The sequence below is a fragment of the Chinchilla lanigera genome, unplaced genomic scaffold (assembly GCF_000276665.1).
Source record: "Chinchilla lanigera isolate Chin_1 unplaced genomic scaffold, ChiLan1.0 scaffold00150, whole genome shotgun sequence".
Taxonomy (NCBI): Eukaryota; Metazoa; Chordata; class Mammalia; order Rodentia; family Chinchillidae; genus Chinchilla; species Chinchilla lanigera.
In genome coordinates, this window is record NW_004955551.1 from 447,134 (window position 1) to 470,400 (window position 23,267).

The 23,267-nt window shown below is 47.1% G+C and overlaps 1 protein-coding gene across 3 annotated transcripts in view; it reads left to right on the forward strand.

The window, feature by feature from the left end:
* Bag3 (BCL2-associated athanogene 3) overlaps window positions 1-21,196 on the forward strand; it is a 22,008-nt gene extending 812 nt beyond the window's left edge. The window contains exons 2-4 of one of the 3 annotated variants that reach the window (XM_013508589.1): window positions 14,886-15,215; window positions 16,729-17,124; window positions 19,842-21,196. In XM_013508589.1, the coding sequence (XP_013364043.1) occupies window positions 14,886-15,215; window positions 16,729-17,124; window positions 19,842-20,651 (1,536 nt within the window). In that variant the 3' untranslated portion in view covers window positions 20,652-21,196. Of the gene's footprint in view, window positions 1-14,885; window positions 15,216-16,728; window positions 17,125-19,838 lie in introns of all 3 variants that reach the window. The other 2 variants (XM_005412164.2, XM_013508590.1) reach the window with 2 other exon arrangements.
* The last annotated feature ends 2,071 nt before the right edge of the window (window positions 21,197-23,267 follow it).

Consider the following 23,267-nt stretch of genomic DNA (forward strand, 5'->3'; position numbering starts at 1 on the left):
GCCCGGGGAGGGACGGCCGGCCTGGTCAGCACCCCAGGCCCGGGCCAGGCCCCGCCGCGGCCTCCTTGCCCACCCGGCCTCGCGATCGAGACCCCCGGCTCTCTGCACGCGTCGCGCTCGGCCGACTCGAGGGTCGCGCGCGGGCAGGGGTCGGGGGTCTTCGGGAAAGTCCACCTTCCAGTTCCAAACTGGGTAGAGGGTTATCTTGACTTTACTCTCCGGTCCCAGGCACAGAGTGACTCAGGAAGGCTGGGTTATAAATACACTCTTTTAATTTTTTCTTTCTAGATTTGCAGTTAAAATTGTATTATTGTTTGAAACTACTCCTTTCACTAGGAAGATATTCCGGCATGACTTAAAAACAACTAGGTACTTTTCTCCCAGGCAGGGTCTAAACTAGAGATCGGAGACTGTCATAGTTGGCCTTTGCCTTGCGACATTGCCTCACGCTGGAGAGAAAGGGAATGATACGTATTTTTAATGGAATACATTTCCTTCCTTGTTATGGTATTAAACTACGTACTTAGGATGTGCTTCCAGTATACAAATAATCGAGGAGTGATTCAGGAGTGAAGCGTGTGGGAATTTGAAAATACAAGTTTAGATTCTTCTCGTTTAAAAAGTGTAATTAAAAAGGTATAATTAATATCTTGATTGACGAATAATTTCTATAAATTCGAGGTATTTTTCAGGATAAAAATTGGGAAAAATAAATACATTTAGAGAAAGAGTAACTTACTACTGTCAGGGAAAAACAAAAACAAAAGCAGTAAAAAGCTGGTTTTGTGTATTTGTGTGTTAGTGGGGATGGGACTGAGGGGATGGGAATGCGAGGCCAGCACTCTACCTCTCAGTGCTTGTTATGGCTTGTATCTAGATGTCCCCCAAAGCTAAGACAGTGCTCTAATCAGACCTTTTTAAAAATTTTTTTTGAGACAGGAGTCTCACCTAAATTGCTCAGGCTGAGCTGGAACTTGCAATCCTCCTGCCTCAGCCTCTTGGGTAGCTGGAACTGTACAGCATGTGCCACAGTGCTCAGCCTCATAAATTATTTTGAGGATTTAAAAACTTACCAAAATAAAAATGCTTTATAAACGATTATTTCAGGGAGTATAGCTCAGTCACTGAGTGCTTACCTGACTTGTATGAGGCATTGTGTTTGATCCCCATCTCTCTCTTTCTCACACACACACACACACACACACACGCAAATACACGCGTGTATAAACCATTATTTTAGAAAAAAAGATCTGTATTATTCATCTTCATTTTTATGCACTTTTATTTTTTTTATTTTTGGCAGTGCCATGGATGAAACCGGGGGCCTGGCAAGTGCTAAGCAAATACTCTACCTCTGAGCTACATCCCCAGCCTGCACTATTATTTCCTTAACAGTGTTAAACTGGAGCCAGGCATGGTAACACACACCTATAATCTCAGCACTTGGGAGGCTGAGGCAGGAGGATCACCTTGAGTTCAAGGCCAGTCTGTACTACATAGTGAGACCCTGTCTGAAACAAATAAACAAAACACCCATTAAAAAAAAAAAAGACTGGAAATGTAGTGCAGCATGAAGGCCTTAGGTTCAATCTCTAGTACAAGACACCCCCCCAAAATTAGTAGTACTCCAGTACCCAAGAGCAAGATATTGTATATTCAGCAGTTTACATTTACAAGATATTAATTGTATATTCACGAAAATAGAAGAGGCTGTAATTAGCTGGGATGGGCGTAATTATATATACCTTTTTGTGTGTCTCTTCAATCTGTTACTATACTGGGTAAAACCTATATTCCTTTAAACCAGCTCTCATACTACAGACTTCTTGGATGCATATCTCATGTAATAAATATACAGCTGTATTTTTGAGGCTCCATTCCTGTAGGTCAGACAGGCAGAATCTATTGGCACCTTTTGTTGGGAGTGAAGATCCAGTTTGAACGTATACATTGCCAGTACTTTGTTTTCAACATGAAACTTACCTAGCAAGTTGGTATCTTCTGTATCCACCCTGCAGATGGGTTAGACTGTGGTTTATAAGCGCTTTAAAGGGGAAGGAAAACAGGTTGAGTTACTATTACTGTTCTCAACAAACAAAATACGAAGTACTAAGTCAGGAATTCTAGGCTTGAAGAGCTGATTTGAAAATTTCAGTCAGAATTTTGAGATTGAAAGGTCCTTAAAGTAGTTCACCCTCTTTATCTGACTGATAAACAAATACAGAGGGAGGCTGAGACAGGAAGGTTGCAATTTTGAACTCAGTGCAGGCAACCTTGTGACCCTGTCACACACACATACAAAGAAACGCAGAGTTCAAGTGTGTCTCTGAAGGGCACTGAACTAGCACCAATAACAAGGAGAGGACCATGGGACGTCCTAATAAAAGGCAGCGTGTCTGCTCAAAAGTTACAAGTGGCTTCAAATTTTACTAAACTGTGCAGCCTATGATATGTGGGTATCTTTGTGTTCTCTCTGCTTTGGAATTATTGGGTCTCTGACCTCTGCTATGATTGCTGAGATGTTGGTGACTGGATGTGATCAACTCAAAAACAGTCTTTCAGAAATTAACAATTATTTGAGATTTGTCAACATGGCACCAAAACATAAAAGAGAAAACTAACGTTCGGTTGGGGCCAAATCCCTTAAGCTATGCCTGCTTCACATCTGGGCTTTGTTGTTTTTAAACCCATGCTTTGATAATTACGGAACATCTGGATGACTAATGCAGTTTCACTTATGTGAATTATACCTTACTCCAGACTAAATACGGTGGGAAATTTTCAGTGTTCTTTTATATTCAGCAATTGGTTCCTAATCCATAACAAGAAAAGAGCTGTTGCGGGGGAGTGGAGCTAAGAGGCCCCTCTGAACGTCCCTTTGGAGAAGGAATTCTGTCAATCAGGAAAGTCCAGAGTATGGAGAGGAGAGGAAGTTCTAGTTTAGAAGACTCAGTCTCAGGATGCTTCTACACCAACATGTTGGTAAAGAAACGGAAGAAGGGAATGACTGGCACTATGTGTCTTGAACTCTATGCTCTCACAGTGGATCCTCCGCATTCCCCTAGAGTGGCTAGAGCAGATCTTTCATCCCCATTTTTACAGGCGGCAAGTGAAAGCAAGTGACTTGCCACCACTGCAGAGGTGAGACAACCAGAGGCAAATGCGTTAGCTTCATCTGACGTCTTTCTAAGCAGCTGGACCTCCTCACCCTCAGTCTTTCTGGATTTCAGTTTTCTGTGTACTTAGCCTTCCCACTAATCTCCTGGCAAGTTTGTACCAGCCCGGGCCCTTTCCCTGTGGAGACGTCGATGTTCGCCGTGGAGGCAGGAGGTGTGCGGTTCAGTGCAACCTCTGGTTCCCCCTCCTGACTACACAGAGGCCAGGTACTCTGCAGTGCTGGTCCCTTGCCATCCCCCTGGGATGATCGGCAGACCTTCCCTCTCACGGAGCAGGGCTGTTCTTGTTCTGTGGATCTTGGGGCTTACCAGCTTAGCGATCTCCAGGGTTACTTTAAAGAATACAAACTGTAGTTGTGTTGGCCCCCAGGTCCCTTGTGGAATCTAGGTAGGGCCAGAAATCTGTAAGCCCAACAAGCTTTCTGCTGATGCTGATGCTGCCAAACCTGCCGTGAGAGTCCTAATGGCCTCTGATCCCGTTTGGTAGCGGGGGAGTTGTGACGTTGTGTGTGTCTCCGTGGGCCCTGGAATCCCTCAAGCTGCGTCTGCTTCACATCTGAGCTGCAGGGCTTTGCCCAGCCTCCACTTTCCTTCTTGGGGAAACTCCTTGTGGCTGGGCTTCTGGAGGTGACGCTGCTGGGGATGTTGTGAGAGAGCGTGGCAACAGTCCCAGGCAGAATCTGCCAGGGTGGCCATGCAAGAATAGGAAGGTGGGCAGACCTTCCTTCCTTTGCCCAGGAAGAAGTGAACCAGAGCCTCTCCCGGTGTCTCGTCTTGCCCTCTCTGCACTGTCACCGTCATAATTTGAAGATCACACTTGGGTACCGTCAGAGGTAGAAACATCTTTTCAGAGATAATCGGAAATGTTTTGAGTTGTGATGAGAGGGACCCACCTGTTATGCTTCAGGTTCAGCAAAACCCCCGGAATTTTCTTAAACTGAGTTCATTTTGCTCTTTGCAGATTGACTGCAGAATGCTGTGCTCTTCAGCACAGTGAGGAAATGGGTGGCCAGTCCATCCTCCCCGTTTCCAGCAAGTCCCAGTCGTGGCTGAGCAAATGCAGAGCACGGCCGTGTGCCTTGGGAACCCAGCTCATCCAACACCTTTATTTTCCTCCTAAAGAACAGCCTGTGTTTAGCTCACATGAAGCCCAGTGCACTTCTGACAGCGTCATTTGTTCCCTGTTTTGTGGAGTCAGCGTGCCCTTTCCAAGAGTACCATCCACAGACGGGAACCGTGGAGCCTTTGACGTTAGCCAGGGCTGGGAAGGCTTAAACGTTGGAAGTTACCGGGGCTGGTGGTGAGTCAGAAAGCTTCACGTCACCTAGGAGGCTTGATTAGCACTGTCCTCATTTCTGGAATGACACACAATTGCCTTATATAAACCATTCTACATGTTCATTACATTTATTTTATTGACATTTTAAAATGATGTTCTGATATTTACCATCCAAAGTAGGAAACCAAAGATAATCCAGATCTGCGCATTCTCCTTCCAGTTTTGCTGTTTTAATGTTGCTCTTAATATGGACACTAGAGAGAGGTCCTGCTCGTTAAGGAACCTCAGAATTTAGACTCAAATGGACTTCTGAGGCCACTCAGCAATTCCCCTCCTCGTTTTGCAGATGCAGAAGTTGATCTCCGTCCCTCAGTCTGGTACTTGTGACACTTTGTGTGACGTGTGGTGTTATTAAGTCTTCACATATTTCTATGAAGCTATCTTTGCAGCCTTGGCAGCTTCTCAGGAAGCCAGGCAGTTTGCAAAAGCTTAGCGGAAAAGATTTCTTTAGGAAGGAATGAATGTAATTATTTTGGTCTGTCAACATATTGATACATATGTTCCAGATAAGGATGTGTGCTTTTACAAAACTTGTCTTTTTAAATCCTCAAGATAGCTCTCTGGGATAGAAGCTATTAAGTTTGTCTCATGAATGAGAAACAGGACTCAAAGAGGGGATGTGCCTGGCCCTTGGTGTAAAAGAATGACTGTTGTGGCTTTACCCCTGTCTGGGGTCCTGCAGGAGGACGGACACTCTTGCCCTCAGTGGGCCAGGCTGCTTCGTACTTGGTCTCTTCAGGTGCAGCCTGATAAACAGCCTCCATCCATCTCTGTACAGTTGATCAGAAACGCTGGCTCCTTTCCCAAGGCTGGGTCTAAACTCAGGAGATGGACCCTAGCCTTCATCACTTATTCATCTCATCTGAAATCTACTGAGTGCCCACTGGGTTGAGGTCACAGTGTTAAATGCTATATAGGGACCTATTCTACCACTTTGATGCCTTTCTCTACGAAGCATGTCCGCCTTCCCCCCGTTCAGAAGCGGGCTGTCCCTGCTCTGGACTCCATGTTACCCTAATTCAAATCTTTCTTTTAAAAGTGGCCACTTTCCTAATTTGCGTTGGGCTCACATCCCTGTTGAGAGTTTCTGGGCACACAGAGTCTGTGTGTTTATCTCTCTGCCTGTCTATGCCTAGAAGAGCTTGTGCACTTGCTTAGCAGAAATCAAACAGATGACTCTGTGTGAAGCTGTAAAGGCTGATTAAAGAAGGGCTGCCCCTTAAGAAGTATGGATAGTTGCTGTGTCAAGGGAATGCTTCTGTGGGTCGCTCAGCACTGCAGTAGTCCTGGGCTCCAGATTTCCCAGAGTAGTCCTTCTGACCACTTTCTGAATGGCCTTTTCCGCACCGAGGATGTCAGCATTGATTTTTTTTTTAAGTCCTGATGAGTCTGGAGAAGCTCTGCTGTGTTCCCATCAGTGACACAGCATCTTGCAGCAGGCCTGCAGGAGGGGCTGGGAGCTGACAGCAGCCAGACGCCGCTGATCCATAGCTACACGGCCAAAGTCCCAGCATTGGGAAAAGGAGTCTGTCTAATGTTTTGTTCTTGTGGCTGGCAGTAAGATCAGACACGGATATACAGAGCTTCTTATTTACTCTCAATTCAGAAAGGCCAGAATCACAGAATGCTCCCTGCCTGTGTCAGGAGCCTGTAAACATCGCAGCTTTCCAAAGCTCTCCGTATACAGCTAGGCCCTAATGAATTGAAGGGGGACTTCTCATGGAAAATTCCTTAGCATCCTGTTGGAGAACAAACATTTCCTATTTCAAAGTCACTTCAGAGTGCCTACTAAAGTAGCATTAGAAGGGTGGGGTTTTCTTTTTCCTATTTTCAAAATTCCTTTTGGATGAATGAATGAATGAATGAATGAATGAAAGGTTTAAAAGAATACAAGCAATGGGAAGATAGGAAGGCAACCTGTGTGTGCAGAAGATAAGGCAGCCAGCTTGCTGGTTAACTGAACCTTTTGGATCAGTGCAGCAGGCCCCACTCAGCATCAAAACAGGGTCAGCTCTCCTGCTGGGTCAGAGTGGGTCCATTCCCTGCAAAGGCCCCAGTGCCGACAGTGACCCTGTGTAGGGTGCCAGTGCAGTCTTGGTGCTGTGGTGACTCAGAATTAAGCAGTGTCTTCACTCCCGCTCCCCCTGCCGTGGCTGGGCCGATGACTCAGCACAGAGCGGCGGCTCCCTGACCTAGAGCACATTTGAACTGAATGTTCCAAGTCTGAACCTCAGCCCAGCTCAGCCAGACAAAATGAAATGCCTTCTCTCCTGCTGCGTTTTACCCCAGGAAGAGGAAGGGCTTGGAGACATTAATCACACGTGAACATTACCACACAGTGTACAGGTACCGCAGGAAAGGGATAGCAAAAGGGTTGGCATGTGCCTGGCCTTCCTATCAGACAAACCTGGGTTCTAGAAGCCTTAGGTAAATTGCTCACTCTCCCTGAGCCCCATTCTTCTCTTCTGTTCAGTGGGCAAGGATTGGGAAACCGAAGGGAGATGTTGTATGGAAGGTATTTAGGGCCACAGTGAACTGATGATTGGGAGCAATTGCTGGAGAGGCTCATAGCCTTTGCTGTAGGTTAGGAAGGTATTTCCAGTTAGGCATTGGCTGCCCCAAACGACAGATGGGCTCTTTCAGCTCTCAGATAGACCTGGAGTCTTTTTTCTCAGAAGCTAAATCTCTTCTTATTTCCAAATTTATGTGATTTCCCCAACTGGTGTCCAGATGACCCTCAGGCTGCTCTGGGTTTCCAGTGCTCCTTGGGGCAGTATGCAAATGAAGGCTGGTGGGCTTTGTGGGACTTCAGGATCTTCTGCCTGAGACAGGCTGACAAACGTGGTTGTTGTAGGAAGAATGCTTGGAGAAGCTGCTTAGGCTGGGGAGAAGAGCACCCCAGGAATTTCCCAAGGGTCCCACTGCTGGTCAGAGAGGATCTCCCCTTGCTGCACCTACTGGTGATGAATTGGCAGATTTTTTTCTTTTGGCAAAGTATATTATGTCTGCTGACACCTAACATATGCTTGCCATCCAACAGATGGAATGTCCATATGACCAGCATGCTCACTTTTTGTATGGGACATAGCTTTTAGAATGCCATGAAAAGGTACCAGAAGTGGGGGGTGGGTCCCCTCCTGGTCTCTTTCAATTCAGACGGAGAGTTCTTTCTGTCTGAATAAGGCATGAGAAATAAGGCATAAGAAGGTTTCAGGTCTTTTTCAGGTACTTAGAGGTTTCAGGTACTTGTCCATCGGTGACTCCTGGCTCTAGTTTATTTAAAGCAGATGGCCTTGTTCTTTTTATTTTTCTGAAGAGGAAATAGGTAGTGTTGAATGTCCTAGAGTCATGAGTTCAGGAGGTGAGTGTCCCTCAATGGGCTTCTCAGCCTGGCTGTGCATCAGCTTCCTGTGTGACCTTGGGCCGCATCCTGTTACCGTATCTGCTAAATGAAATCCTTGAAGAGGGCTCCAAGGGGTGGGGGACAGTGGGGAGGCTGAAGGTTGGCCCTGAGCCTTTAGCCCTGCCTGCCGCCAGAGAAATAATCAGCAACTGCCAGTGGACATGCTTGGTTTGGGGACCACTTGTAGCCCTGGTGCTGAGATGCTAGCAGATGTTCTACATCCTGGTGGACCTCCCTGTGCCCCAACCCAGCCTGGCCTCTCTCTCCCTTAGGTCTCTGGATGCATTTGGAGGAGCGGCAGCCAGTGCAGTGGGGTGTTGGCTTATCTGTGTGCAAGCCCTGCCCTGTTAGACAGAAGTGGGTACTCAGGGGTTAGGTCCTTAGAGTGGGTTTTTAGCTGTTGCTTTCAGGTTAGTTTTCAGCAGAAACAATAGCATCCTTGCTAATCAGTGCTTTTAAGACTCTCAGATAAAGAGTCTTCCAGCTCTAGTGGGCTTTTACCAACTTGGTGAGAACCACTGAGGAGCTAGGCTTCGTAAACAATAGGTTCAACTAACTGCTACTGGAGACAGCCTGGCCCATCAATGATTAGTTACGGAATGAAGGAACAGGATTCTTTAGGCGGGAGTGGCTTAGAGTTGAGGAAGACCTTCTCAGGCCTTATTTCTCTGAAATCTTTCAAAGACCACTGGAAGATGTAAGGACTTTTATAGTTGGAGGATCTGAATCTTAAAAAGGGGATTGGTATGAGGCCACTGGCTGGTAAAAGCAGGGAGAGATTGGAGTCTAGGCTGACAGCTTGCAGTAGAAAATTCTTATTATTTGGACACAACTGTAAAGAGAGGTGATGATGGTTTCATCCTTTAAAAATTTTCTCCAGTAGAAACATACAGAGACATCCATTTCACTAATCCCAGGATAAAATATTTATGACTGAATAACAGGCATATCAGAGCAAGCGTTCAATCAGCTGTGACGCATGGTGGCTCACAGAGTTTGTGACCAGCATAGATCTTCTATCTTACTTGGAGTCCCAAGACAAAACTTATGGTTTAATAGGTAGGTACATGAGGACCTTGAAGGATGCTGTAGATGGACTTTGGTGAAATATGGACCAGGTTTATTATTCAGAATTTGTCCAGTTGATTGTGTGCCCTAGACAGTGCAGAGAGTGGTGGGAAAGACCTACTTCACAGCCCAGTGGGAATGGAAAGAATTTAGTTTGGTCATAGGGATACAAATGGCTGTTTATTTATATATCAAATTGACATTAACAATGCTAATTCGTTTATATGGCCTGTCCTACCAAACAGAAAGTTGTGGTAGGATGGTGAAGCTCAACTCGATTTATGCATTAGATGAAAGTTTCATGTTTATCTCCTGCCTGATAGAGGTGAGCCAAGCCACTTGATTTTGACCTAGATCCTAGCTACATGGGGAGTTCCAGGATTACTTTTCTCCCTCATCTATTTTCTTCTTTTTTTCTTTGTTTTAGAAATTTTGAAGTGTTGTTAGTAAAACCCAACGCCTGACCTGGGTGGAGGCTCTTCTGGCCTAAAAACCCAGTTAACAGAATCTGTGTCCTACTTAAGCTCCAGGGCTGTCAAGTAAGAAGTGCTGTGGGGCAGCCCTCCAAGTAAGTGCACCGAACTAATGGAGCTAAAGTGCGCACCCAGGCTCATGAGGGGTGGCCTTTTTAGGGCTCCTAGGACCACCAACACACAGAGTACCAGTTGTGGATGGGTCAAAGCCAGCCCTTGGCCTACACTGTCCCATGAATGCTCCCAGCTTATTTATCAGTAGGTACATACCTAGCAGGGGCCCCAAGAGTGTTCCTCTCCCTGTCCTAATTCTAAGGCACTAACTGCAAGGACTGCCAGCTGGAGGGTGGTGTTCTGCCTCTTTCATTTGGTGTATGAAACTCTGGGTGCCTTGAAATCCAGCAACTTCTAGTGTGAACCCATCCCTTAAGGTGTTCATGTACCTACCTATTAAGTCAGACTGAATCGGGCTGTGCTTAGAATCTGCTTTTTTTTGTTTGTTTGTTTCCTGGATGTTCCATTGCCCCTGCAGATGGAGAGCCACAGTTTGTAGAACATTTCTGGGCCTTTCCTGCATTTTACAGCTGAGAAAACTAAAGTCCAGGGAGGGGATGCAAGCTGCTTAGGTAACACATTTTGGGGCAGAGCAGGAAGTAGGACCAAGTACAGTTTCTTTCAGGTCTCCTAACTGTTCCCTTTGAGCCTGTGTACCTGTCCCAAATCAGCAGTGAAGCTTAGGTATGGTCTTAAGCAGACAAAGCCAGCAGCAGACCCATGCTCGGAATCTGACCTCAGGCTTTCTTTAATAATAAAGTCTTAACTCTTAATAGGGCAAATTTGGGTAATTTGTTTCTGCTTTTTCTCCTGGCCATCTCACACATGGAGTTGTTTGGAACCCTCGGACACACCTCAGACGCAATATGCAAACAAGGGGGAAGAATTACTAATTCATTTGATAAATTAAAGTATTGATATAAGCAGTGAAAGTCAGGCCCTGGGGCTCTTATTTCCTAATTGGATTTTTAATGTCTTCCTGATGTCTACCAAATACAAGGATAATGAGTGGAGCTGCAGGCTGATCTCGAGATGCGGATCAGGAGTCACTTGCCTGGTGGCTGTGCTTTTACCCCACTGCCTATGACATGATCTCACAGAGCTATTCCTTAGTCCCCGTTGAAGTCCAGAGAGGGCAGGCGGTGAGTCTGGTCTGAAAGACGCTGGTGTAACCAAGAAGCTGTCACTATACATGTGCTTGAACTTGAGAATACTTCCTAATGGACTGAGAAAATATGTTTTAGTCATATTCTATGGCAGTGATGGCAAACCTTTCAGAGCTTTCAGTGGTAACAAACAGCTGGCCGTGGCACAAGTGCCGTAGGTTCACCACCACTGTTCTAGGGGAACTATAAATATTGCACATTTTCTTTTCATTTAAAAACATTTTTTAAAAACCAGATTATGATGAAAACACCATAGAAGATAGAGTGGGCAATGTGAATCTTCGAGATGGTGCTTTTTACATAGTAAAAACAGGCATTTCCTGTAAGACTATAGCGATGACACAGTAGGAACCTTAGAAGTATCAGCATTCCCAGCACACACCTTAAGGTCAGGAGTTTCATTTTTGGTTTAGATTATTCATTCAGGTGCCAGTGTTAATTGCCTGTTTTGTGAAGCAGTGTGGTCTGTCACTTACCTAAGGCAAAGCCCCAGAGTGGAAGGGGGCCTGGAACTCCTTTCAAATGTGACATTCACAGACGCAGATTTTATTCATGTAGACGCAGGAGCACAGACCTCAGGACTGTAAGGAAAAGCAGCCTCCAGCCTGCCCTCCTCTTCTAACCATCCACCTTGTGCCCACTGCCAGCATGATTTTTCCATCAGTTCCAAGTTCAAGACCTGGTCTTGGTGGAGAACCAGGCCCTTCCCTTCCTCCCCCGCTCTGCCAGCCAGAGAAGACTCTCGCAGCCTCCTCCGCTCTTCCCTCCTGTGTCTCTGCGCTGCTCTCTTCCCTTCCTTAGCCCTGCCTGGCTTCTTCCTCACTTGCTGAGGTGCCGTACTTTCTCCCTGTCAGCTCCTCCCATCCAGCCTAGGCGTGTCTCCTTGTGATGGTCAGCACCTCTCAGGACTGGACATGGGCCTGCAGCCTCATCTTGCGCTGTGGCTCAGCACTCTGTCCAGCCTCCCTTCCAGCTGCTGCTCTGACAGTGACCACACTGACCCTGCCCACAGTGACCACATTTTTTCCTCCTCTGACCTAGATGCGGCACTTCTGGAAAGACCAGTGTTGGACACTGGCTGTAGAGAACAGCGTTTGTCGTCCTGGTCATTGATCAGGCTGGATCTTCCTTCTGTATTTCATTCCTCCTTCTTTCTTTCCTTTCCTCTTTCAATTGAGGTATGGGATAGAGTCACCAAGTTGCATAAAATGTGAATTTGCTCCATAGCCTTCCAAATCCAGGGGCTTTCCCAAGGAGCCACTTTACTGGCTTGCCCACGAATCGCAGGCCCTGGCAGGGGACAAGGTTTGGGAACGAGGGTCATGGGAAGAAGCTCTTACCTGTTAAAAACAGGTAGTATGGGTGGGCAGTATAAGGTTCTAGGGAGGATAGATTTTTACATAGGTATGTATCCATTTATCACCACCCATCTCTACCACCATCACTTAGTTTTGTCTTTCCCTTTTTTTGTGAGGGGATCCTGGGAATGGAACTGAGCACCTCACCTTTGCCAGGCAGACGCTGCACCACTGAGCTAAATCCTTGGTCCCTTATCCTTCACTTTTGGTTTCTGTGATACTTAGGAGTCTGAAGAGCATACTCTTGGGCCTCTTTAGGGAGGGAACTCGTATTTGTTGTGGGCTGGGCGTTCCTCCTAATGTGTTTTATAAAACTACCACGGTTCTGCAGGGTGGGTATTGCCTGTTCTGGTTTCCAGAAAAGGAGGTGAAGGCTTGCAGAGGTAAGAGGATTATCCAAGCTCACAGAGCTGTTACTAATGGAGGCAAGAATGAAGGTGGGTGCCCTGGGGCTAACGTGCGCCCTGGGAAAGCCCTGCACTTCCCTCCTACCTCAGCCTCTGCTCGCTTCCTGTGTGTTTTATGCATTCTGAGCCCAGCCCATCAGCCCCCAGTGCAGAGGTCACACCTGCTGGGGCTAATCATGGTGTTGGACGGGGGAGCCCAGGCTTGCTAGCTGCTTGGCTTTGAGGTGGGTGCAGTGACAGAGGTTTTGTACATGGCTAGAAGAGACAGTGAGCCCTGGGCAGCCAGCACGAACGATTTTACAGGGCTTAGGCCAGCTCCTGATTGCAGCTGGAAGGAAAGGTGTCCCAGTTAGTGAGCACATTTCCCAGAGGAATGTTCTGGCTCAATACTGAGCAGCAGAGGGTTTCTTTCGTGCCCCTTGCTGGCACTCTTTGGTGCCTGCCTCACAGTAGGACCCAGGCTGTGAGTGTGAGGCCTGGATCCACTCCTGCTCTTGAGAGGAGTGACCCGAGAGTTAAGCAAACTAAAATAATGCTGCTGCCCTGAGCACGTGGGTCTTCTAATCTGAGAGTGCCAAGTGCCTGTCTGCAGTGTCCCCAAGGGCACAGTGACACCCTTGCCTTTCCTGTGTTCAGCAGGAGGGAGGCAGTTGATGGGCCTAAAAGAGCTAAATTTCAGGGCCAGCCACCTGGTGCCCACATCTGTGTATAAATAGCAGCACCACAGAATTAATGGTCTCTTCACTCAAGATGCAAATCAGCCCGTGGTGCCTGCCCTTGTGACTGATTTTGCAGCAATAATTATACCCTGAAGTCTTACAGATTCTCAGTCTTTGGTGTTTGCCATTCAGAGAGATGCTTCCTCTTTTTTTTTAGACAGGGTCTTGCTATGTAGTTCAGGCTGGCCTTGAACCCACTATGTAGCCCAGGCTGGCCTCAAACTCATGGCGATCCCTGCCTCAGCCTCTCGAGTGCTGGAATTACAGGCATGTGCCACCACGCCTGGCTAGAGAGATGTCTTCTTAAAGAAGGCTCACTCCCTTTAATACTGACCTCCTCAGATATGTACATGTGACCCAGATCATTAGCTCCCCTCCCCTGTGGAGGGACCCTCCTTGCTCAGGAGATGGTAAGGGGTTGTGTTACACAGCCTTGGTGAGAGATGGCATTGCCCAGCGAGCTGCTGGCCAGCCTTGTTGTCCGAAATAAGATCTTTCCCTATGGTACATTTTGGAACTTGGCCTTCTCAAAGGTCCCAAAATAGCCAGGCCACTGAAGGGAGAACTTCATGAGAGGACATAAGAGAGGGACCCCAACTGCTCCTCACTCAACTAGGCTTTGTGGTGTTAAAGAAAAAAAAATTATATTGTGCTACTTGTTGAGGCATGGTGGGAAAGGCTGCACCGGGGTCTTGCAGTGGGAGGGAGATTGGGCTCCACTCCCAGTACCCCATGGGCAAGGGGGAATTTATAGCCAAGCAGCAATGAGGGTCAGGGGATGGAAAACAAGTAAAAGGAAAGGAACATCAAGGGAAGGAGAGATTCTGGCTAAACTGACCTAACAGGATTCTTGCTGCAGACAGGCCAGGGTGCTCACACATCCCCTGGGGTGGGGGCAGTTGAGACAGGGAACCTGATCAGATACCAGGGATGATCAGATACCATAGGGAGGAGAGAAGTTCTGGCTAACCTGAGTTAGCAGAGTTCTTCTGCTAAAACTGGATTTTACAAGGAAGTGCACAGGTGGGCCCAGCCAAAGCGTCAGTAGTTCAGGAGTTTGGCCAGGGACACTCTTGTGGGTTGGCATGATAACATTAGCACAATTAATCCCGGAGTTTTGCTCCTTCCTGTGATGCTTCTGCATTCCTGTGTAGCTCCCTCCCTTGCAGCTTGTTCAAACAATATTCCTGGGGCGGCAGTGTCCCGCCCTTCTCACTTTTCGGGAAAGATTTCCAAATTGTGCTCCATATTTGGATCTGATACAAACTCTGATTCAAAAACTTGAGGGCCTTTTGGGAAGCAGGGGAGCTTAATCTTGTTCCTGGGGGATCACCTTCTGGTCCAGGCCTCTGAAGATTTGGAGGACAGCCAGCAGCTCTCTACTTACACTGATGCCCTTCTCTCCTCTGGAAAGAACCTGTCTTACCAGTTTGGGGAATTGGGACCTCCCTTGTGCTCAACAAATACCTGGGCTCCCCAAGGTTCCTCCTGGTACCCCCAAGTCTTAAATTTAAACCCACCCCACAGCAGCCTCTGTAGGAGAGAGGGTACTTGGCAGAAGCAGGGGCTGTGGAGTAACTGGGCTCCCTGAGCTCAGCTGTCCTAAGTTGTGGGGTCCAGGTCACTTTGGATGGTCACAGTACTCAACACTGCTACTTCCTCTTCAGGGGTGTTTTCTTCCCAGTTTCTAATCAGTCTGCGTTTCTCCACATTTTATTTTAGGAAACTGCATCCTCTGCCAATGGCCCTTCACGGGAGGGCTCCAGGTTGCTGCCTACCAGGGAAGGCCATTCTGTGTACCCTCAGCTCCGAGCAGGCTACATTCCTATTCCTGTCCTCCATGAAGGCTCTGAGAACCGGCAGCCACACCCGTTCCGTGCCTATGCCCAGCCTGGGGCGCAGCGATTCCGAACTGAGGCGGCAGCAGCTGCTCCTCAGAGATCCCAGTCACCTCTGCGTGGTGGTATGCCAGAAGCCACCCAGCTAGATAAACAGTGCAGCCAGGTGGCAGCAGCTGCAGCAGCCCCACCCCCAGCTTCCCATGGACCTGAGGTAAGGCGAGGCCTTGCTTACCCTGGGCCAAACACCAGTTGATACACCAGAGTCTGGGCCTGCCCTGCAGCACCAGAGGTCCCCCTACAAGACAGCTGGATAGCTCCACATTGTCCCTCAGTGTTTCACAGGTGTGTTTTCCCTCAGTGTCTCACAGGTGGCCTGCACAGGACTCACGTGGTTTGTTTTTGTAGTTGAGGAGCCAGAACCAAGGGAGTAAACTATAAACTGCTTGGTTCAGATTCGTAAAGGTAGAAGTAGCAGAGCTAGGACCAGAAACCTGACCTCCTGGCTCCTGATTCTGCTGCTCCCTATTTCTGCTGGGCTTTTCATTTCAGACAGAGCTGTATTATTGTTTTGGTCCGTATGGTGCTCATAGATAAATGCAAACTGCTCAGACCTGTGTTAATAATGAAAACAAAGTGTCCCCCACAGTTTAAAAGGAACCTCAGATGGGAATTAGGAAGGCAGCAGTTGCAAGATAGGCTTTCATCCCCAAAGCCCAACACTTCAGGGTATCTTGGTAGATTCATTGCGTTAATAGAGTACCGTAATAGCAAAAGAATAGTTGTTAATCCGGCTCTTAGCTGAGATTTGCAGGCCAGTGGATCCAATAGGATTCGTGAGCATAAGCGCTCTTCATTTTCCTGTCTGTATATCATCCTACCCTGTTCCCTGGCATTATTCTTGAGCACAAATTTTCATTTCCTGTCTAATCCAGAGTCGTGATTGCCTCTCAGCTCTGTTCTGAATCTGTTCAGCTTCACGATCTGCTTGGGGGTGAAAAGTTGTGATTAAACATGAGATACAAGGAAGCATTTTTCCTTCCTTAAAGAGGCGGTACCTACATTTGTAATGTTTTTGCTGCAAAAATCAGTGACACGTCAATCTTAGGAGATTTAAGCTAGTACAGTCCTTAGAATCCAACTGGAGAAACACCCTTCAATAATAGAAGGGGGCCCAGAAGAGAAAGGCACCTGGTCGGTGGCCCTGGGCTGTACAAAGGGACCCTGCTCTCAGTTAAGTTACTCAGCTGGTTCTTGAAAGATTAGTAGAAAAAGGCTTAAGGAGGGGAATGAGAAGACATATACTGAACAACAGACACAACGGCCCCAGCACTTCCTGTGTGTACTGCTCATGCTGAGGCATGTACACAGATGATTTTACTGAATGCACAACAGCCCATGGGTGGGGGTGTTCCTCTTTTCTCATATTTCAGATGAGGGTCGGAAAGTTATTGAGCCATGAAGAATTTGAACCCAGTCTTCTTTATTCCAGAGTTCTCAGTCTTAATAGTCTTTTTTGGTCCTAGCAGTGAAACCTAGGTTACACACTCTACCACTGAAATAAAGCCCGAGCCCCTTAACACTACACTTCGGAAATGGAAACATTTTCCAGGTGGGAGGTGTTAGGGAGTGTGGGGCCACGAGCAGGTGCACAGTGGAAGGCTGGATTGCCAGAACAGCAGGTCGGTCGTTCATGGGCGGTGTCCTCTATCCTTTGTCTCTTGCAGAGGTCCCAGTCTCCAGCTGCCTCTGACTGTTCATCCTCGTCTTCCACCGCCAGTCTACCCTCCTCTGGCAGGAGCAGCCTGAGCAGTCACCAGCTGCCCCGGGGCTACATCCCCATCCCAGTGATACATGAGCAGAACGTCACCCGGCCGGCAGCCCAGCCTTCCTTCCACCAAGCCCAGAAGACCCACTACCCAGCTCAGCAGGGTGAATACCAGACTCACCAACCCGTGTACCACAAGATCCAAGGGGATGACTGGGAGCCCCGGCGGGCAGCGTCACCATTTATGTCCCCAGTCCGAGGCCCAGCCAGCCGGGACGGCTCACCGGCCAGAAGCAGCACGCCGGTACACTCCCCGTCACCCATCCGTGTGCATACTGTGGTGGACCGGCCTCAGGTAAGGAACTCGAGGTGTTGGCAGACTGCTGTGGAAGTGTCAGAGCTCCGTGCGTGTGCGCCGGGCTCCCCCTTCAGCTCTGCCGATGGAAAAAAGTGAGATTCTGGAAATTGCTGGTCCTCCATAGAAATGCAGAACGAGGGCCATGAACTCTCAGTACTTTCTGCGGCTTCTGCTCGCTGGTTGTTTTCCACTGTGGCTGAGGAAATAGCTGGGCAGACCTTCTGCTCTCACTGTCACACTTGGGACCAGGTTCCTCTGTGCCTACCATATCCTGTCAGGGCCCTCCACACCCCAGCCACAGCTGGCATCCGGTGTAATGGGTAACGTGTCTCCTCACTGTTCCTGCTTCTGCACTCTGCGGGCCTCTTCTGCTTACTGCCTTCTCTGTGCCTCTGCTTGGGCCGAACACACTTCCTGAAATGCAGCGCAGTCCTGGTTTTCCCTGCCCTCCAAAGACCCTTGAACAAATGTGGGGTATCTTTTTCCTACAGACACTGGCACTGTCCAGAGACCTGGAAAAGGAAAAAAAAACAAACAAACACTACCTTATTTTACAATTGTTTTTGCTTTTTGCTTTGGAAATAAGTACTGAAAAAAATTTATGCAAAAAATCTGATACGCCCTTTGTCCAAATTCACTATTTGTTAACATTTTGCTGCATTTACATTGTCATTCCCCTCCATATAATCAGTTTGTTGCAAACATCATGCCCCTTTACCCCTAAATACATATTTCCATAAGAAAAAGACATTCATAGCTGGGTGTGGCACACACCTGTAATCCCAGCACTCTGGGAGACTGAGGCAGGAAGATGGCAAGTTCGAGCTCTGCCTGGGGAATTTAACAAAACTTTGTCTCAAAATTAAAAAAAGAAAAGAAAAGAAAAGAAAAACAGCCTGTGGAGCTCAGCAAGAAGGCTCTGGGTTTAATTTCCAATTGAAAAAAAAAAAAAAAAAAAAATCAGAAGAAAACCACCCTGAAAGTGCCCAATCTCATCTGATCTCAGAAGCCAAGCAGGGTTGGGCCTGGTTAGTACTTGGATGGGAAAAAGACATTCTTAACCACAGTAGAGTACTACTAGATTCAGGAGATGTAACATTCTCATGGTGGAATTAATTACCCGGTGTCCGGGTCTCTGGACAGTTCACCCCAGTATATATCCATTTCCAAGTCTTCGCAGCAGTTTTCTCCACCCCAAAGTCTAGTCCAGGATTGTGAATGCCTCATTAGATGTCCCCTCTCTTTAGTCCCTGGAACAGCTCCTCAGCCTTTGCTTTCATGACCTTGACATTTCTGAAGCGCGCAGGCCCTAGGGCACCCTCACTGTGTGTTTCTTCTCGTACAGCCCTCTTGCTTTTAAAGGCCAGAGTGGGTGTGTGCCCGGTTTGTAAGTGGTGAGGGACAAAGTTTGGCAAAAGGGATTTGAAGGGAAAAGGAGGTTGCTGGTGTCTGGACAGCTGAATTGCACCATATCCATACCTGGGTTCCGTAATCGTAGAGGAGAGGTACCAATATAAAGAGATCTTGCCATGTTTTTCCTGAATGTTCTCCATAATAATGAGTAAAGTAATATTTAATCATGTTTTCATATCCATTGACTTTGACCATCATGACTTCCCTTTTATAGCGTGTCCAAAGGACTATTTTTAGAGGCTTTCAAGGATTAATATTTTAAATCAGGGGCACTTTAGACATAGTAGAACCCATTTATTTTTCAATTGATGAAACTGGGGTAGGTGAGATTTTTAAAGAGATTTCAGATACTCACTTACACGCTATAAGAGCCACAGTATTACTGTTTTGGTTTTTGTTTTGGGGTTTTTGGTGTTGTTTTGGTTTTTTTGAGACAGGGTCTTGCTGTGTAGTTCAGGCTGGCCTTGAGCTCACTTTGTAGGGTAAGCTGGTCTCGAACTCGCAACGATCCTCCTGCCTCAGCCTCCTAAGCACTGGCATTTCAGGCGTGCACCACCAAGCCCGGTCGGTATTCCTGTTTTGAACATAGTTCATTTTGTAAAAATATGGCTGCAGCCTCCAGTCACATGAAAGACTGCAAAGCAGGAAGTCAGCCTTGAGATGCTGCAGCATGACTGAGTGCCAGGCTGCGGCACAGATGTGCACAATTCTTTCAGCCTAGCCTTGAACTCATGGCCCTCCTGCCTCAGCCTCCCAAATGCTGAGACTGGATTACAGCCATGTACCACCATACCTGGCAGGCTGTCATAGGTTTCAAAATGATCATTTGTTTTCTGGAGCAGAAGATGAAGAGGTCACACCACAGGGAGAAGACTTTACACAGTAAGGACAGAGGACCTGTGGCAATGACTCCCTGGTTGCGTCCTGAGTCAGATTCACTCAGGACTCTGCTCTGAACAAACCTTGCTCTGCGGTCGGCATAAGGTTTTGCTATTTTCAGTTTTGAAAACTATATTGTCCCCGCTCCCTTGTAGTAGTACCATCTGCAGAGAGTTCATTGAGAGGTTACAAATAGGCCAGAGTGATAGAAATTTTAAAAAATGGTTTGGTCATATACATGATTAATACTGTATTTTAATTTTGGTTGTTGGTTAACTTTGAAATTCTTTGATACTGTTAAACTTTAAAAAAAAATTTTTCCCATTTTCTTTCTAATTGGTACTAACTACAAACAACTGCCCGTGACTTTCAGCCAGTTATTAAAAAATACCTTTATGTCCATTTTTCTTTTTTTGCAGCAGCCCATGACCCATCGAGAGTCTCTTCCTGTCACCCAACCAGAAAACAAACCAGAAAGTAAGCCAGTCCCAACTGGACCAGATCTCCCTCCTGGACACATCCCTATTCAAGTGATCCGCAAGGAGGCGGAGTCTAAGCCTGTTTCCCAGAAGCCGCCCCCTTCTTCTGAGAAGGTAGAAGTAAAGGTTCCTTCTGCTCCAATTCCATGTCCTTCTCCCAGCCCCGCCCCTTCTGCCGTGCCCTCTTCCGCCAAGAATGTGGCTGCTGAAGAGAAGGCAACCCCCAGCCCCGCTCCTACAGAAACTACAGCCCCTAAACCAGAAGAAGCTGAGGCCCCACCAAAACATCCAGGTGTACTGAAAGTGGAAGCCATCCTGGAGAAGGTGCAGGGGCTGGAGCAGGCTGTAGACAACTTCGAAGGCAAGAAAACTGACAAAAAGTACCTGATGATTGAAGAGTATTTGACCAAAGAGCTCCTGGCCCTGGATTCTGTGGACCCTGAAGGACGAGCTGATGTGCGTCAGGCCAGGAGAGATGGTGTCAGGAAGGTTCAGACCATCTTGGAAAAACTGGAACAGAAAGCAATCGATGTCCCAGGTCAAGTCCAGGTCTATGAACTCCAGCCAAGCAACCTTGAAACCGATCAACCACTTCAAGAAATCATGGGAATGAGTGCCGAGGCAGCAGACAAAGGGAAGAAGAGTGCCGGAAATGAAGACCCCCAAACTGCAACCCAGCAGCCAGAAACCAAAGAAGCAGCAGCTGCAAACCCTAGCAGCACAACAGACTCGGCCGGCAACCCTGCACCGTAGTCTACACTCAATAAAAGTCAGACTTGGAACTGATTGTGTGCTTTAGGGAATTTTAATTGCATGCCTTTCAGGGACTTTAAGTCAGTTGGTTTTTATTCTTTGTAGCCACTTGGTACACAGTGATTTGGGTGGAGGCAAAATACTAATACAAGGGCTAAAAGGAAAATAATGCTTTTCTTCTGTATTCTTACTCTGTACAAATGAAGAAGTTGCTTGTTTCAGAAGTTTAACCCCAGTGCTTATTGTTTGGGGGCCCTTTCTGTGCATGGGCACCACATGTTAGCCACGATTGTGAACTGTCTTCCTGTAGCTCTGGACTGAAGGAATTTGGAGGGGAGGCAGATGGGGCATCGAATTCCCATCACATAAATAGGAAACGCATTTTTCAGCAACGTTGCCATTTTAATGGGATGACTTTCATCTCATAGGTCAGATATCTACATTTAGATAAAATAAGATGTGTAAGGAGCCATAGTATGTGTATGTTGGATGACTTTAATGTTATATTTGCAAAGAGGAAAAAATAAAGTAATTCTATAACTCATTGTGTGGTGTGTATGTATGTGTGTGTGATTTGTAAAACTTTGAAAAGAGTGGTGCCATCAAGATTGTCCCTGACTTTAGTAGAAATAAATGGTGGATGAATTTACAACCCTACTCTTAATGTCTGTATCTACCAGGTTCCTGAAAGAATGAGTTGGTCCGTCTCAGATACAGCTGGAACCCGGGGCTAGGCTTAGGGACTCAGGTAATGGAATGTGCCTGCCACACCACCCCTGCGACTGCCCCAGCCAGGCAGTATTTCTGCCTTCCTGGCCTGGGCCGCCCTCAGGCCTCACTGCAGGGCTGAGATGGCTCACAGTACGCGAAGGAAGCCAATTCCCACCATTGCCAAAGTGTCCATGAAGTCCAGGTCACTGGGGGTTGGAAATGTGCTCCAAGAGCTTTGGGGTCATCTTATCTGACACCTCTGAGTCACCAAGTCAGACTGGGACCAGGTTTATCTTCCCTGACTGGGTTCCTAGAAGCCTCTAGGGTTAGGGGCCAGATGTGTTCAGAAGCCACCAGGTAGGTCATTCTTTCTATGCTAGTGCTGTTAAAGTGTGGGAAGGACCCCAGCCCAAAATGTGCAAATACACTAGATTTTGTTTCAGCTTTTGTTTTTTTAACTGTTTGCCAAATAAAGTTGAAAGAAGAAAGCCAGAGACCTCGGAACTCTGAGCAAGAAACGCTGAGAAGAGTCCCCGAGCTGAATTTCTCATGACTGTATTGAGTTTAATATTGGTGCCTGACGATGCCACACAAAAATACACACCGCTGTACTTGCCACTCTTAGCTTGCTGAGAAAGGCTGAAGTCATTCTGGTGGGAGTCCGCCAGCATCATTCCGGAGTGAACTCATGCCGACATGCCGCTGATTCTAGAAGTCCATATGTAAATGGGAAAAGAAACCTATTGGACAATTTTTAAAATGAACCAAAGATAAAGAAAACCACTTTTTTTTTGAGACATGGGCATCTAGTCTCAGTGGGCCTCCAATAACAGACTTGAGTGGATACTGAATTGGGTTGGTGGAATTTTTGTCACTAAACATAAGTAGTGCTTGCTTGTGTGTGCAGGGGTGATACTGGAGACAGCCCAGGGTGTTTACACTGAGCTACATCCCCCAGCTGTTTTTATTTTCTTGAGACAGTCTTGCTGAGTTACTAAGTTACCCAGGCTGGGCTCAGTTTGGGATCCTGCAGCATTAGTCTCCCAGAGTGCTGGGATTGCAGGTATGTGCCACAGAGCCTCGCTCATAAGTAGCTTTTTAACATCGAATGCCTTCGTTCACCCCAGTTAGCTGTAACATTAGCACTGGGACAGAGGAGATGTAATGTGGGCATCAGAATGGTGCTTATGTTGCTTGAGTTGGGGGCTTGGCTGGGCCCTGCATGGGGGCCAGGGACAGAGATGCTGTGAGGCCTTGACCAGCATAACTGCCATGGCCACTCTAGGAGTTGGGGGAGTTCCCAGGTACCAGGTGAGAACCTACTGAATGTGGAGGTTTTGGCTTATTTAACAAGCCCTGTGGTCCCTCAACAGCACTGTAGTTAAGAGCACAGACTTGAATCAGAACTGGGCGCAAATCCTATCTTTCCTGTATGACACCTTTGAGACAATGAGAATTTACGAGCTTTTCCTGTCCTGGGTTTCTTGTTTGTAAAATGGGGAGAAAATGATTCAGACTTGCAAAGAACGGAAAGTGGCACTAGGCAGATGACGAGAATTAGCTGTTACTAATATCTCCATTTAACAGGTGAGGAAGCAGGATTGATATGTCCCCCAAGGCCAGGAGCAGAGAGGAAGGATTTGAATCCACGCCCACAAGGCGTGCATAGTCTGTAGTAGCAAGTGAGCTATGGTGGTCGAGAAAGAGAGGATATTGAAGTCCCACAGACATTTGAGAACAACCTTTCACCTGTTCCAGGCTCAGAGAGCATTTAAAAAATAATGTTTCGAAGTCCTATGGGATTTTTCTCATTTTTTCAGATGAAGCAAGTAACTTGGAACTACTACAGATGGTCCCAACTTTCAACTTAGGATTTTTCAACTTTATTTCAGATAGTGTGAACGA